Genomic DNA, 14,812 nt, shown 5'->3' on the forward strand with positions numbered 1-14,812 from the left:
CCGCTGGGGCCCCCGGTGGGATAGCCGCCTCGCCCCGGGAGGGTGGCAGCCTCCAGGCCCCACCCCGCCGCCACCCTCCGGGGACCGACCTGTACGGGGCGCGGAGTCCCCGGAGCGGCGCGGGGTCCGGCACGGGAGTTCCGCACACCCCGGGCAGCAGGCGGGCGCCGGTCGCTCGAGACTGACTTTCCGCGCTGGTCCCGGTCCCCAGCCCGGCGCTCGCGCCTGGCCTGGGTGGTAGCCGGGCCGCGTGGGCCAGCGCCTGGCCGACCACGTGGTTGGGTCCCCTGTCTGGGGTCCCCGGTACCCCTACCACTCTCTCTGGGGCGGGACCCAGCGGTCGCAAGGATCCCCGGAGGTCAGAATGTGCCCATGTGGGTTTCGGCTTAACGCTGGAACAAAGTTTGCCTGAAGGGGGAAGGGCTGAGACCAGCGCCCTCAGCCGGGGAGCCCCGCTGCCGCTCGTTCTGGGGCCAGAGAACAGACTCCCCTTTCTCCCTAGTGCCCACACAGCCACTGCCAAAGCCCTTCCCCAGGAGATGCGGAGGCCCCAGCCCCGTGTTTCCCTCTGACCAAGCCCAGGATTGCCCTAGACTGCCTCTCTGGCCTCAGCCGGAGTCCGGCCGGGCATCCAGGGAGGTGCCTGTAGGGTGCGGTCCCGGAAAGGCAGAGACCCTCCGGCCTTGCACCCCCTGGGGTCATGACTGGGCTCCTGTGGGCTATGGAGGTGTCCTCTACAGCTGGGCTTGGGCAGAAATGCTGGCAATGTTAGGGACCAGTGTTGGTGGTGACCTTGAAAGTTTAGGATCATCATTTCAGCGCACACTGTGTGCCTGCTGCGTACCAGGCCCTGTGGGATCCTGGACACCACCAGAGCGAACGGGCCTGGGAGCCCCGCCCAGCTGGGGCTTAAGGAGCAGTGGTGGAAGTTACCCAAGACAGCGACAAGGGACGCTTCCAGAGCGATGGGCCCGCCGCTGTGTGTTAACTCATTTCACTCTCTCAGTAACCGTGTGGGGTAGGTGCTGTTACCGCAGATGAAGAAACTGAGGCCAGGAGGGGGCAGATGACTGTCCCACGTCACCCACCAGCTGGGAGGAGAGCTAGGAAGGGCGAAGACACAGAGGCAGGTGACCACGGACAGCCTGTAGGAGGGATGAGCATTCTGGAGGAGAAGGGGCCAGTTATACCCATAATGGGGTGGGATGGGGCCTTTCACACTAGGAAATCACATATTTGAAGACCCAGAGGTGGGAATGAGGGGGACACCGGTTAGGAGGCATGAGGTAGAGGTGGCAGCTAAGGAAATGGAGAGAAACAGACATTCCAAGGTACACCAGATTCAACTTGAGAATGAACGGGCTGTGAAATTAAAAATGGAGCCCTTGGGCTTCCCTGGTGGCGCAGTGGTTGAGAGTCCGCCTGCCGATGCAGGGGACACGGGTTCGTGCCCCGGTCCGGGAAGATCCCACATGTCGCGGAGCGGCTGAGCCCGTGAGCCATGGCCGCTGAGCCTGCGCGTCCGGAGCCTGTGCTCTGCAACGGGAGAGGCCACAACAGTGAGAGGCCCGCATACCACAAAAAAAAAAAAAAAAAAAAAATGGAGCCCTTAATAAATGGCCCCTGGACTCTGGAATTTTAGTTCAGGGACCCGTTGTCTCTCGCAATCCAGAAATTCTCGGCTCCCCCAAACTCTGGTGAGGGCCCCAAAGTCTGCAGAGAGGCAGAGAGGCAGAGAGGCTCTTCTTTCAAGCTTCTCACAGCCCAGAGGAGACTAGTGACTTATTTTGCACAGAAGTCTTACGGTGGGGAGGCTTCAGGTGTGACGGGCTTGGAGGGCTGTGAACCAGGAGCACGTGGCCGCAGGAAGGAGGGCTGAGCAGCGTCCCACCAGAGACATGGCCACAGACAGGCTGGAAGCAGTGGCTCTAGGAGCTGGGGGCCTGTCTGTGCAGGGCAGGTAGTGTGCCGGGGAGAGCCTCCGAGGGCATCCCCAGCACAGCTCAAGCCAATAAGTGTTGCTCAGTCATTACTTTGCGTCACCCAGCGAAGGTGGCTCTGTGCAGGCACAGATGTACATATATATATATATATCTGAATCGGATATATCTGAATCAGATGTATGTATCTGAATCACTTTGCTGTACAGCAGAAATTAACACAACATTGTAAGTCAACTATACGTCAATAAAAAATAAATACATATAAAGAAAGAATGCACTGGGTCGCGGTCCAGCGACCAAGGTGTGGATACAGGGCTCCGTTCTCCTCTTCTGCCCTTTTCTAAGAGTCTGGGGAGGAAGTTTGCAGAGACAGGTAGACTGCCCTCGTGCTGTTTGTGGTATTTGGGTCAGGGCACACCTGCTGTGAAGGGGACTTTTGGCCCCTGACCTCTTCCCACGTAACCTCAGACAGCCATCTTTCTGCCTTCCTTGGGACAGCTCAGGGGTTCATCTTCAGAATATGTTCAGTTCTCCCATCACACTTGGTCCTCACAAGAATCCTGTGACCTGAGTCGAGGAGATGTTTTTGTCCCCATCTCGCAGATGCAAAAACTGAGGCTCGGAGCTGGGGGGTGTGGTGTTTAAGCTCTGGTCTGGCTGGGTCTCAGCTTCGGTGTCCTTGATCTGGTGGCCCCTACCAGTAGCAGTGTGCAAACCCCACACCTCTGTCATTCATTCCCCCATGCATGCGTTCATTCCAGAGCCGTGCGTTCAGTGCCGAGCATTAAAAAGATGAATGAGAAATCCCTCGCCCTTAGCAAAAGTGCAGCAAGAGGTCACTGTCCCTTCCCTAAGGATACAGAAAGGACATTCTGAAGCTTTCCCAAGCCTTTGAATTGGGAAGTTAGGCATTCAGTCTAACGCATATCGCTCCCACTGCAAGTTAGATCTTTGCCTTCTTGTCCTGTCCTGCACAAGAAAAGCAGCCCCTCTGGCTCCATGGAAAGGCCCCCAAAAGTCACATGGCCACCCTGACAGTCTCTGTGGTCCTCGCTGTGCATCTAAGCCCAGCCCAGAATTGCTCTCCAAACCCTGCAGGCCTACCAGCCTGTGTGGAATGTACTAGGAAGAGAGCCCACATTTTCTGTTTGAAGGCTGCATGCCCCTTACACTTATTCAGGTAGGATCATCCCCAATGTTTAAAACCAAGATGCAAACAGACAAAGCAACTTGCCCAGGATGACACAACAAATTAGTGACAGGGCCAGGCCTTGGGGGAGGATCTGGGACTCTCACAGCAGTGCTTGGTTCTGCCTCTTGCTGGACCTGGCAGTGGAACCAGCTCCGTGTTCCACTGCCGCCATCTTTAACTTGTGGTCCGCTTCGACCATGAGATTCTTTTTTCCCGTCCTCCCCTAGTCCTTCACTTGTGCCGTGTCTCAGTTCCCAATTAGAGCAAATTTCTGTTGAGGGTTCACCATATCCCAGGACCTGTTGTAAACCCTTTACATATATTAATGTGTTTAATCCTTCCCACAACCCTTTGAGGGAAGTCATATTAGTTGAGGGAGGTCTGTTTATTCCCTCTGGCCCTCATTTTACAAAGAAGAGATCAGAGGGACGAAGATATTAAGCTACGTGCCTAAGGGTAGCACAGCTAGAAGTGGCAGAGCTGGTCTTTGGATGAAAGCAAAAGACACCCATTCTTGTCTGGCCTCCATGCTCCCACGCCCCCCAATGGCAGGAGATGTTTAGGGGATGTTTATGTGCTCCGCAGACTGTCAGACTCTGAGGGTCCTCGATCAGGCCCCAGTGGATGGCTGGGCATTCAGTTTTGAACCTGGTAACATTTTCTTGTCTTGTGTGGGTGGGGAATTCTCTCCTTGCGTTAATGTCCCTGCTCTCTGACTTGAGGGGGGTCACTCTGAATGTCCTTCCCATTCACTGAGGACTCATTGGTCCACTTTGCTCAGTACCGGCCATTATTCCAGCCAACCAGGAGCGTTTCTGGGACCCGCACCAAGTGCTGAGCCCACTGTGTGCAGCAGGTTCTGAAGGGAAGTGCGTTAAGGGCAGTTCCTGGCCCAGCCCCCTGGTGTCCTGCCAGCCTGCTGAGAGGCCCCCATGAGTTAAGAGCTTATGTATGGATGGCTCCGAGGCAGTCCCGGGACATGAGATCTGGAGAGGTCAGGGACCTCAGATCCCAGAGGACAGGGGGTTCGTCAGGGCTGGGGAAGCTGGGGAGAGCTACAAAGGACAGAGGAGGAAAGGAAGGCGTGCGGGTGGGGAGCACAGCACGTGCAAAGGCAGGGAGGAGGGGCTGAGATGTCCTGGCTCCGGTGTACGCCGGGGCGCGGGATGGGAGAGGAAGCTGCTGAGAGGTGTTGCAGGCAGGAGACAAGGATGACGGCTCCAGCCCTCGAGAGCGGCACACGGCCCCTGGCTCAGCCCAGAAGACCCGCGTTCCCCATTTGGAAAATAGGGGTGAACCCCTTGTAGGGACGCTGAGAGTCTGGAGTGCCCAGGATGCTGGCGGCAGGCGGTGTGCCCTGCCCGCCCAGAGCCCACGTGTCCACCTGGCTCTGCCCCTGCCCGTCAGCAGCAGCGTTATTCCCCAGTGTCAGCCAGCGTCTTCCACGTTCCCCCCAGGCAGCCTTCGGGTCTGGCTTTGCTGCCCACTCTCCCGCGAGGAGAGGAGCCACCTTTAGCGGCCAGCTCCCCGTGACGCTGCCTCTCTCTGCCCTTCCTGATCTAACCCAGGAGAATGAGCAACTGTCCTCGCACCGGGGTGGACCCGGGATGCCTGTCCCAGGAGTTAGAGGGAGAGTCCACCCAGCCCAGACGTTCTTTTACTCAGTCCTCCTGGCTGCCAGCGGGGGCGGCTTCTGTCATCCACCCACTTTACAGAGGCGGAAACCGAGGCCCAGAGAGGGTAGGGTATCCCCTCAGGACTCGTAGCTGGAGGGGGACCAAGCCGGGACTTACCTGAGGCCTCTCGCTGCCCAAAGCTCCCCTCCACCCTCACCCGACCTGTGGCTCCAGGAGCAGTGAGGGTGGAGCTGCAGCTCAGCTGAGCGGCTACGCCCAGCCTAACAGCGGCCAGTGGAGCAGGCCGCTGGGATCGGCTGGGAAGCAAGGGCCCGATCGCTTCGCCCGCGTGAGCCCCGACTTCCTCCGGGTCGAGCAGCCCTAGTTATGGGGCCTCACGCGGGGACCCCGTGAAACGTTGTGCCCCATGCTGGGAAATAGCGTCACCCCAAGCCCCTGTTACTGTTGAGGAGGGGCGCCCTGGGTGTGCAGACAGGATTCCAGGCTGGGCTCAGCCTGCCTGCGCTGTCATCTCGGGTGCCCCTCACCCCACCGGGCCTCAGTTTCCCCTGACAAATTGAGATAAACAACTCTTTCCCGCCTCTCCTGCAACATGACCCACCAAAGGCGCTGGGGTGGTCCATGGTCTCTGTCCTGGGCTGGGCCTCCCTCCTCCCACCCAGGCCCCCAGCTCTCCCAGTACCAGCTGCCCGCCTGGGTGTGGGCCTGGCTCCTTAGCCCGGCTCCTTAGCTCTGGTGCAGCTCCGAAGACTCTGAATGGTGCAGAGTTGCTCGTATCACCTCTTTCCAGCATGATTTTATTTATTTTCTCTTATTTCCGAAGCCCAGCTTGCAGCAGAACCTAATACCCTCAATAACCAGCCGAATCCCGCGGGGATGCTAGAGGTGCGGGTGTGGCTGTAGCAGAAGCCGCGCACGTGGCACCTGGACTTTGAATCCCCCACCCCAGGCGGGCTTCCATCTCCTTGGCCCCCTGGAGTCCTTCAGGCAGACAAGGAAACTGAGGCAGGACTGTATGTGCAGCGACCGGCCACCGCCCTCCCTCCCCCACCTCGCTCTGGCCCCTGAGACCACCCCCCAGGCAAACTGCTGAGTACTCGACTCGCGGTCTGGGAGTTGACTTGGGAGAGTCGAGACTGACACAGTGGTTGCCTGGCCCCGACCACACAGCTAATCAGTGGCAGAGCCGGGCCAGGCGAGGGCCGGTACGGTCCCGCAGCCACCTTGACACGACATTGCCACGCCTGCTGGCCATCAGAGGTCGCGCTGTGCAGAGCCTGAGCTCAGCTCTGCTCTGCCTGGGACCCTGTGGGCCTGTGCGAAGAGCACCCCCCGGGGGGTCGGCCGTGCAGATTTCACAGCCCATTCCGGCCACCTGGTCCCTCCCAGGCAACGTGAGCTCTCTGGGGAGAGGCGGGAGGCCTTCGTGTGTAAGCACCCAGCCTGGCAACTTCAAGTGCCGTGAGCAGCGACGTCTCTTGAATGGCAGCTCCTGGAAGGCAGGGCTTTCTGCAGTGTTCTCAGCCGTCTGGGCCCCTAGTGATCAGAGGGCATGAGTGGAAAGAGTTGGGGAGGGCAGGTGGGTGGCCAGTTGTCTTGGAAGCACGCTCCCCTCCGAGGGCCCGTCCCTGAGCCCTTGACGGCGAGTGGCTTTCTTCTCCCCCCGCAGCTGCTGAATTCCTTGTCCGTGGACCCCGATGCCGAGTGCAAGTATGGCCTGTACTTCAGGGACGGCAAGCGCAAGGTGGATTACGTCCTGGTGTACCATCACAAGAGGGCCTCGGGCAGCAGGACCCTGGCCAGGCGGGTCCAGCACAGCGACGCCGGCCTGGCCGCCCGCAGTGCCCGGCAGGACCAGCCCCTGCCCGGGAAGGCAGGCCCCGTGGGTGCGGGCGAGCCCGAGCCCCCGCTGGACTACCACGAGGATGACAAGCGCTTCCGCCGGGAGGAGTACGAGGGCAACCTGATGGAGGCCGGCCTGGAGCTGGAGCGGGACGAGGACGTAACTATCCCCTTCTCCCGGGCGGGCAGCCGGGCGGGCAGGAAGGTCCTTCTACCGTCACCTGTTCTTAGAAAAGGGCCGAGGCCAACGCCCTTCTGGTCGAGTGTGGGGAGCCCAAACCAACGCCCTCCCCACATCTGCCCCAGGGAGGGGCTGGCCTTCTCGGCAATGACCTCCGGGGTCAAGGCATTTCCTGCTCTGGTCAGTTCCTCCCCTGGGAAGATGGGCGGATGACCGTTTCACGGGCGGAGGATGAAGGTCTCCTAGGAGTCTCCCTGGCGCTTGACCTTGGCTTCTCGGGCCTCAGTTTCTCAATCTGTCAAAGGGGGAGGTTGGCCCGGCTGATGGCCGGGGGCCCCGGCGCACTGAAATCTGTGACCATAACACTGGTTTCCAGAGCTTCTCTCCTTGGCAAAGCCTGAGAGTCTTTCTAAGGGAAGTTTTCTGGGGAGAGCAAAAGGTCGGCCGCCTGGCCGGCTGGCTGCCCTGGTGGCAGAAGGCATGGCAGTGCAGAGAGAGTTGACCTGGGCGGCCTGGGGACAGCGGGGCGGCCCCCTCAACTTCTCAGCAGGTTTGCTGATGCTCCCCCGACAACTCCTTAACCTCTCTGTGCACGGTGCGGCGGGGAGCATCTCTTCCATGAACAGTGGGGGGCAGACCTCTAGCCCGCAGGAACTGTGGCTGTGCAGGTTAACCGAGAGTCAGCCAAAGTCTCTACAACACATTAGGAGCAGAAAAAGTAGTCAGCAGGTTGACTTAGGGACCCACGGGTCCATCGTGAATGTTTAAAATAGAAGTTGGTATTAGTTTTGCTATTTCCATCAGTGAGAACCACCGCGTCCTTAAATAGTGAACGCTTTGTCTGCTGATAAGGAGGCTTTTGGGGTACCTAGAATAGAAATCTACGACAGCGGAGCCGGTGTGAACGCTGTTTCGCAAGATGACGTTACTTCCCCCGAAAGCAGCCAGGTATGCTCCGCGGGACTCATTCTACCTCGGCCTGGCTGGTGGTAGAGGATCTTGCTCTCGACGGGGACCACCCCTCTGGGTGACGCTTTGGCTGCCGGCAGGTGTGGGTGAGCTCTGGCTGTAGGGTTGGTTCCCACTGGAGTTGCGAGGGCGCGAGGGGCCTTAAGACGCTTTGATGGTCAGGAAGCAAAGGTTGGATCCTGACCGGGTGGCGGAGAGCCTGTCTCCCTGACTTTGAGGGCCACAGCTGCAGACAGGCCTGTGCTGGTCCTTTGGAGGTTTCTGTCTCACTTTGTCTTAGACCTGAGCTGAGGCCGCTCGGGAGAGAGAACAGTCATTCACGGGGACTTTTCCCAGTCCCGCCCGGCCAGCCCCGCGGCCTTTTGTCAAAACAATACTGCTACGATACAGGCTCGAATTCAGAGTGTCCTTTATAATTGGAGGAACAAACAGCCTCCATTGGAGGCAGGGGAGGCCGGAGGGAGGCTGGTGGCAGAGGCCTCTCCTGGGAGCTGCGATCTTGGGCGCAGTGTTACACGACCGAGAGATTTACTCTCTCTCACTTTCCTGACTACAGCGCTGAAATCTCATGTTTGAAAGGACATCCCCGCCCCCTGGGTCTGGTAATTCACTCTCCCTCTCAGGGCCCGATCCCAGACCCTCTACCTGTCCTTTGCAAGACTTTTTAAGCTTCCCCATCTGTCAAACAGAGATAACAATCGTGTTTATATCACTGGATTGTCATAAAGTACTTAACTCAGTCTGGCAGTCAGGGAATTCTCATTGGCTGACGTGAATATTCAATCATATATGTTTGCTCATATGGAAATGGAATGGCCGTGCTCACGAAGGAGAGAAGAAAGAATCTTTCCAAGTCCAATTGAATACTACACCACACATATCTTTTTAAAAACTCCATGACTCTGAAATAAATAGCAAACGTAAAGACATTGATTACGACCCCCCAAAAAAGATTGAATTGTCCCAATAAGTGATGAGGATTCTGCCCCCAATTCCAACACGTACGGGTTGTTTTCCCCACGCCACTCAGCACTTCTCCGACACCAGCTGGATGTCCTACAACTTAACTCAGTTTGGACACTACCCATCTGGAGGTAGCATCAGACCCCAAGGTTAAGGGCTCTACAAGGCCACCCACCCCCCACCAGCCGTCATTTGCAAGCCCAAGTTGTCACCTGTGCTCTGACCCACTGGCTACAGTTCAGAGGTTCTAAGGACTTGGGGTTCTATTAATTTGCTAGAGCAACACACAGAACTCAGAGAAGCATGTTACTTACTAGATCACTGGTTTATTATAAAAGGAAATAACTCAGGAACAGCCAGATGGAAGAGAGGCACAGGGCAAGGTGTGAGGGAAGGGCGTGGAGCTCCCATGATTTCTGAGCACCGTTCTCCCCAGATCTGCACGTGTTCACCAACCCAGAAGCTCTCCAGACCCTGACCTTTCGAGTCTTTATAGAGGATTCATTACACAGGCACGACTGATTAGATCACTGGCCATCGACGATTGATTCAACCTGCAGCCCTTCTCACCAGCCCAGACATCCGGGGAGGGACCAGAAGTTCCAACCCTGTAACTACATGGTTGGTTCCCCTGGCAACCAGCCCCCATCCTTTGGAAAGGAGGTTCTTTCCAAAAAGTCACCTCATTCACCTAACAAGAGACACCATTATTGCTCTCCCCAGTTAGGAAATTCCTAGAGTTTTAGGAACTCTGTGCCAGGACCGGGAGACAAAGACTGAAAATCTATTTCTTATTACAAATCACAAGATCACAGTGACCCACAATTTCATTGATAACTTAGCTCTAGAGCTTAGGAAGCGTTTCCAGCAGTTGATTGGGTCTTTTTTATTTTTTAACATCTTTATTGGAGTATAATTGCTCTACAGTGTTGTCTTAGTTTCTGCTGTATAACAAAGTGAATCCGCTATACATATACATATATCCCCATATCTCCTCCCTCTTGCGTCTCCCTCCCTCCCACCCTCCCTGTCCCACCCCTCTAGGTGGTCACAGAGCACCGAGCTGATCTCCCTGTGCTATGCGGCTGCTTCCCACTAGCTATCTGTTTTACATTAGGTAGTGTATATATGTCCATGCCACTCTCTCACTTCGTCCCAGCTTACCCTTCCCCCTCCCTGTGTCCTCAACTCCATTCTCTACGTCTGTGTCTTTATTCCTGTCCTGCCCTTAGAACCTTTTTTTTTTTTTTTAGATTCCATATATATGTGTTAGCATACGGTATTTGTTTTTCTCTTTCTGACTTACTTCACTTTGTATGACAGACTCTAAGTCCATCCACCTCACTACAAATAACTCAATTTTGTTTCTTTTTATGGCTGAGTAACATTCCATTGTATATATGTGCCACATCTTTCTTATCCATTCAACTGTCAGTGGACACTTGGGTCACTTCCATGTCCTGGTTATTGTAAATAGTGCTGTAATGAACATTGTGGTACGTGACTCTTTTTGAATTATAGTTTTCTCAGGGTATATGCCCAGTAGTGGGATTGCTGGGTCATATGGTAGTTCTATTTTTAGTTTTGTAAGGAACATCCATACTGTTCTCCATAGTGGCTGTATCAATTTACATTCCCACAAACAGTGCAAGAGGGTTCCCTTTTCTCCACACCCTCTCCAGCATTTATTGTTTGTAAATTTTTTGATGATGGCCATTCTGACCGGTGTGAGGCAGTTTTGATTTGCATTTCTCTAATGATTAGTGATGTTGAGCATCCTTTCATGTGTTTGTTGGAAATCTGTATATCTTCTTTGGTGAAATGTCTATTTAGGTCTTCTGCCCATTTTTGGATTGGATTGTTTTTTTTTTTTTTTGATATTTAGCTGCATGAGCTGCTTGTATATTTTGGAGGTTAATCCTTTGTCAGTTGCTTCATTTGCAAATATTTTCTCCCATTCTGAGGGCTGTCTTTTTGTCTTTTTTATGGTTTCCTTTACTGTGCAAAAGCTTTTAAGTTTCATTAGGTCCCATTTGTTTATTTTTGGTTTTATTTCCATTTCTCTAGGAAGTGGGTCAAAAAGGAACTTGCTGTGATTTATGTCAGAGTATTCTGCCTGTTTTCCTCTAAGAGTTTCATAGTGTCTGGTCTTACATTTAGGTCTTTAGTCCATTTTGAGTTTATTTTTGTGTACAGTGTTAGGAAGTGTTCTAATTTCATTCTTTTACACGTAGCTGTGCAGTTTTCCCAGCACCACTTATTGAAGAGGCCGTCTTTTCTCCATTGTATACTCTTGTCTCCTTTATCAAAGGTAAAGTGACCATATGTGTGTGGGTTTATCTCTGGGCTTTCTGTCCTATTCCATTGATCTAGATTTCTGTTTTTGTGCCAGTACCATACTGTCCTGATTACTGTAGCTTTGTAGTATAGTCTGAAGTCCAGGAGCCTGATTCCTCCAGCTCCGTTTTTCTTTCTCAAGATTGCTTTGGCTATTCAGGGTCTTTTGTGTTTCCATACAAATTGTGCAATTTTTTGTTCTAGTTCTGTGAAAAATGCCATTGGTTGTTTGATCGAGATTGCATTGAATCTGTAGATTGCTTTGGGTAGCATAGTCATTTTCACAATGTTGATTCTTCCAATCCAAGAACACAGTATATCTCTCCATCTGTTTGTAACATCTTTAATTTCTTTCATCAGTTTCTTATAGTTTTCTGCATACAGGTCTTTTGTCTCCTTAGATAGGTTTATTCCTAGGTATTTTATTCTTTTTGTTGCAATGGTAAATGGGAGTGTTTCCTTAATTTCTCTTTCAGATTTTTCATCATTAGTGTATAGGAATGCAAGAGATTTCTGTGCATTAATTTTGTATCCTGCTACTCTACCAAATTCATTGATTAGCTCTAGTAGTTTTCTGGTGGCATCTTTAGGATTCTCTATGTATAGTATCATGTCATCTGCAAACAGTGACAGTTTTACTTCTTTTCTGATTTGGATTCCTTTTATTTCTTTTTCTTCTCTGATTGCTGTGGCTAAAACTTCCAAAACTATATTGAATAATAGTGGTGAGAGTGGGCAACCTTGTCTTGTTACTGATCTTAGAGGAAATAGTTTCAGTTTTTCAGTTGGGTCTTTCTTTTTTTTTTTTAACATCTTTATTGGAGTATAATTGCTTTACAATGGTGTGTTAGTTTCTGCTTTATAACAAAGTGAATCAGCTATACATATACATATGTTCCCATATCTCTTCCCTCTTGCATCTCCCTCCCTCCCACCCTCCCTATCCCACCCCTCTAGGTGGTCACAAAGCACTGAGCTGATCTCCCTGTGCTATGCAGCTGCTTCCCACTAGCTATCTACCTTACGTTTGGTAGTGTATATATGTCCATGCCATTCTCTCACTTTGTCACAGCTCACCCTTCCCCCTCCCCATATCCTCAAGTCCATTCTCTAGTAGGTCTGTGTCTTTATTCCCGTCTTGCCCCTAGGTTCTTCATGCAGATTGGGTCTTTTTTAAATGAAAATATTACTGTGGCATAAACTAGACAGTTCAAGGTTTCAACGCAGCTGGAGTTGAGTGTGAGCCATCTTCCTGCTGTAGTCTTTCAGATCATAAACGAGTTTCCCACGGGCCCCTGCAATCCGAGCTTCCCTCTGAGGTGAACTAGGCCCTGAGGCTGTTGAAAGGACCTGCGTTCGCGGCAGCCTGTTGCTTTCACCTGAGACCAGAATCTACTCAGGGGCCGCCGGCCGGGTGCCTGCAGCCTGCGGGCGTATACGGTCCCCTGCCAGTGAGATTAGCAGAGAGATGCCCGGCTCATGACTCATTCCCGGGGTGTGCTCTGATTACAAGGAGTGAAAGGGTTTGCAGTTTAGGGAACAAGATAGCCTCAGAGGGAGAGCCCAATCGCACAATCTTACTCACTTTGAAGCAAAATTTAGGGACTTATGTAGACTTTCCTGGGGAGAAATCAATCCGTGGAATCCATCAGATACTCAAACAGTGACGCCCAAAAGATGAAGCATCGTTGCTTTAAGGCGGGATTTCTCAGCCTCGGCACTGCTGGCGTCCAGTATTTTGCAACATCCCTAAACGCAACCAAAAATGTCCCCAGACGTCGCCAATATCCCCGGGGAGCCAATATCGAGAGCCTGCTTTAAAGGCCGGATGGGGGGGAGGGGTGGGCGTGGAGGAGGCAAAAGGGAAGTGAGAGCGAGAGAAATGGGGGGGCAGTTAAATAAGGCCTCCTGAACACCTGGGAAGCCCCCCTCAACTCTCTGCTGGCCCGGCTGTGACCAGGCAGCACATGGAGGTCACCAGCAGCGCAGAGGTGTGTGACCCGCCTTTGCTCCCCCAGGGGCCAGCGGGTGTGTGAGACTGAGCCGCTCCTGGGCAGCGTGGGCCACGAGCCACACACGGATGGGGCCCCTGTGTGCCGTGCCAGCCTCTCTCCCGAGTCAGGAGGTTTATTGTTGAAGACATCCCGTGATGACCAGTGGAATATCGGCCTGGCTCAGGGCACAGTGGGGGGCGGTTCTTAGGGACACAGAACAGTGAGTGTCCTGGGGCTGCCGGAACCAATGACCACAAACTTGGGGGGGGCTTAAAACAACACAAGTTGATTCCCTCCCAGTTCTGGAGGCCAGAAGTCCAAAGTCAAGGTGTCAGCAGGGCCCTGCTCCCTCCCAAGGCTCTAGGGGAACATTCCTCTCACCTCTTCCAGCTTCTGGGGGATCCGGGTGTTCCTGGGCTTGTGGCCGCGTCCCTCCAACCTGCACCTCGTCTTCACATGGCCTCCTCTGTACGTCTCTCCTCTTCTCATAAGGACACCAGTCATTCTGCTTCAGGCGCGTCCTAATCCAGTATAACCTTATCTTAACTTGATTACATCTGCAAAGACCCCATTTCCGAATAAGGTCCCATTCACAGATACGGGGAGTTAGGATGTGGACGTCTCTTTTGGGGGGTACCATTCACCGCGCTACAGAGCTGAGACTCTGCACAGGGGTGTTATCCCAGGAGTTGGGTGGCTCATGCAGGACCCCTAGGGGTACAGCATTGGTTGGGGAGGCATGGCTCGTGGTTGGAGGGCAGAGCGGGGCAGGTGGTCTGGGGGGGACAGAGCCTTGGCCTGGCTGCCTCGGTGCACGGGAACCCCGTGGGGTCCTGCCAAGATGCGGGCTCTGACTCAGCAGGTCTGCGTGCTTTCACACTGCACTTCTAACCTGCTCCCAGGGCATATGAAGCGGCCGGCCCTGGACCATACTTGGAGGCGTGAGGACCGTGCAAGCCTGTTCCCCATGAGCCATCAGAAACATCCCAGGAAAGGGGCCCCCAACATCCACGCAAGCCCCTGATCCACGATTCAGTGCCCCAGAGGTAGCCCCAGGCAGAGACCCCCGTACTGGGTACACTGGGCCAAGAACCGTGGAGAGGGAAGTGATGGGTCTGGAAGAAACGTGCTCATAACCCTGATTATAGGATGGATAGAGATTGAGCCTGGCCAACAGGCTCTAACCATAGGTTCCCCACTGCTCCCACCCTCCCCCGGGCACCGCAAGCTCAGAGGAACCCAGTGTGAACACTGCTTCCCTGCAAGAGAGGGGCCCTGGGTGTCAAGGTAGGGTCTGGCGCCTGATCCAGAGGACGACCCCCAAAGTAGGTTTCCCACATGAGGGTCCAAGAGGGGTGTCATGTCAGAGACCCCCTGGGACAACACACATGATAGGAAATGAGGGAGGAAAAGGTCGTGGAGACAGGCGCCCCAGGCCTTCCTTCTCAAGGAGCCCCTCCTCCCACCCTACCCCCCAGCGGCAGTCGGGTCAGCGTCCAGAGTTCCCAGTAAACGGACAAGAGCAGCTTGTGGCCAACACGTTTCCTTGCAACTGAAATCCATCAGCATTTTTCAAGTCCAGCCTCAAAGCTGGGACATTATTTATGTCCACTGGCGATTGCCAAGAAGGCCACACACTAAAATGCCGGCTGTGTGCTGGGGGTGACCGAGGCCCGCACTGCCCTGAAGGTGAACTTGACCCTGGCTTTGGCAGAATCGTTAAGGCCGCGGACACGCGGACCCTTCGGGGCTCC

General features: G+C 54.1%; 1 protein-coding gene across 2 annotated transcripts in view; it reads left to right on the plus strand.

Annotated features, from left to right (window-relative positions):
- The window catches only part of ANO1 (anoctamin 1), a gene marked incomplete at both ends in the record, with an annotated part of 160,308 nt that overhangs the window by 71,996 nt on the left and 73,500 nt on the right, over positions 1–14,812 (plus strand). For both annotated transcript variants that reach the window (XM_082845375.1, XM_082845376.1), the window contains one exon: positions 6,442–6,774. In XM_082845375.1, coding sequence (XP_082701501.1) covers positions 6,442–6,774 — 333 coding nt within the window. The remainder of the gene's footprint in view (positions 1–6,441; positions 6,775–14,812) is intronic.

Source organism: Leucopleurus acutus, assembly GCF_964270905.1.
Source record: "Leucopleurus acutus genome assembly, chromosome: 8".
NCBI classification, from domain to species: Eukaryota; Metazoa; Chordata; class Mammalia; order Artiodactyla; family Delphinidae; genus Leucopleurus; species Leucopleurus acutus.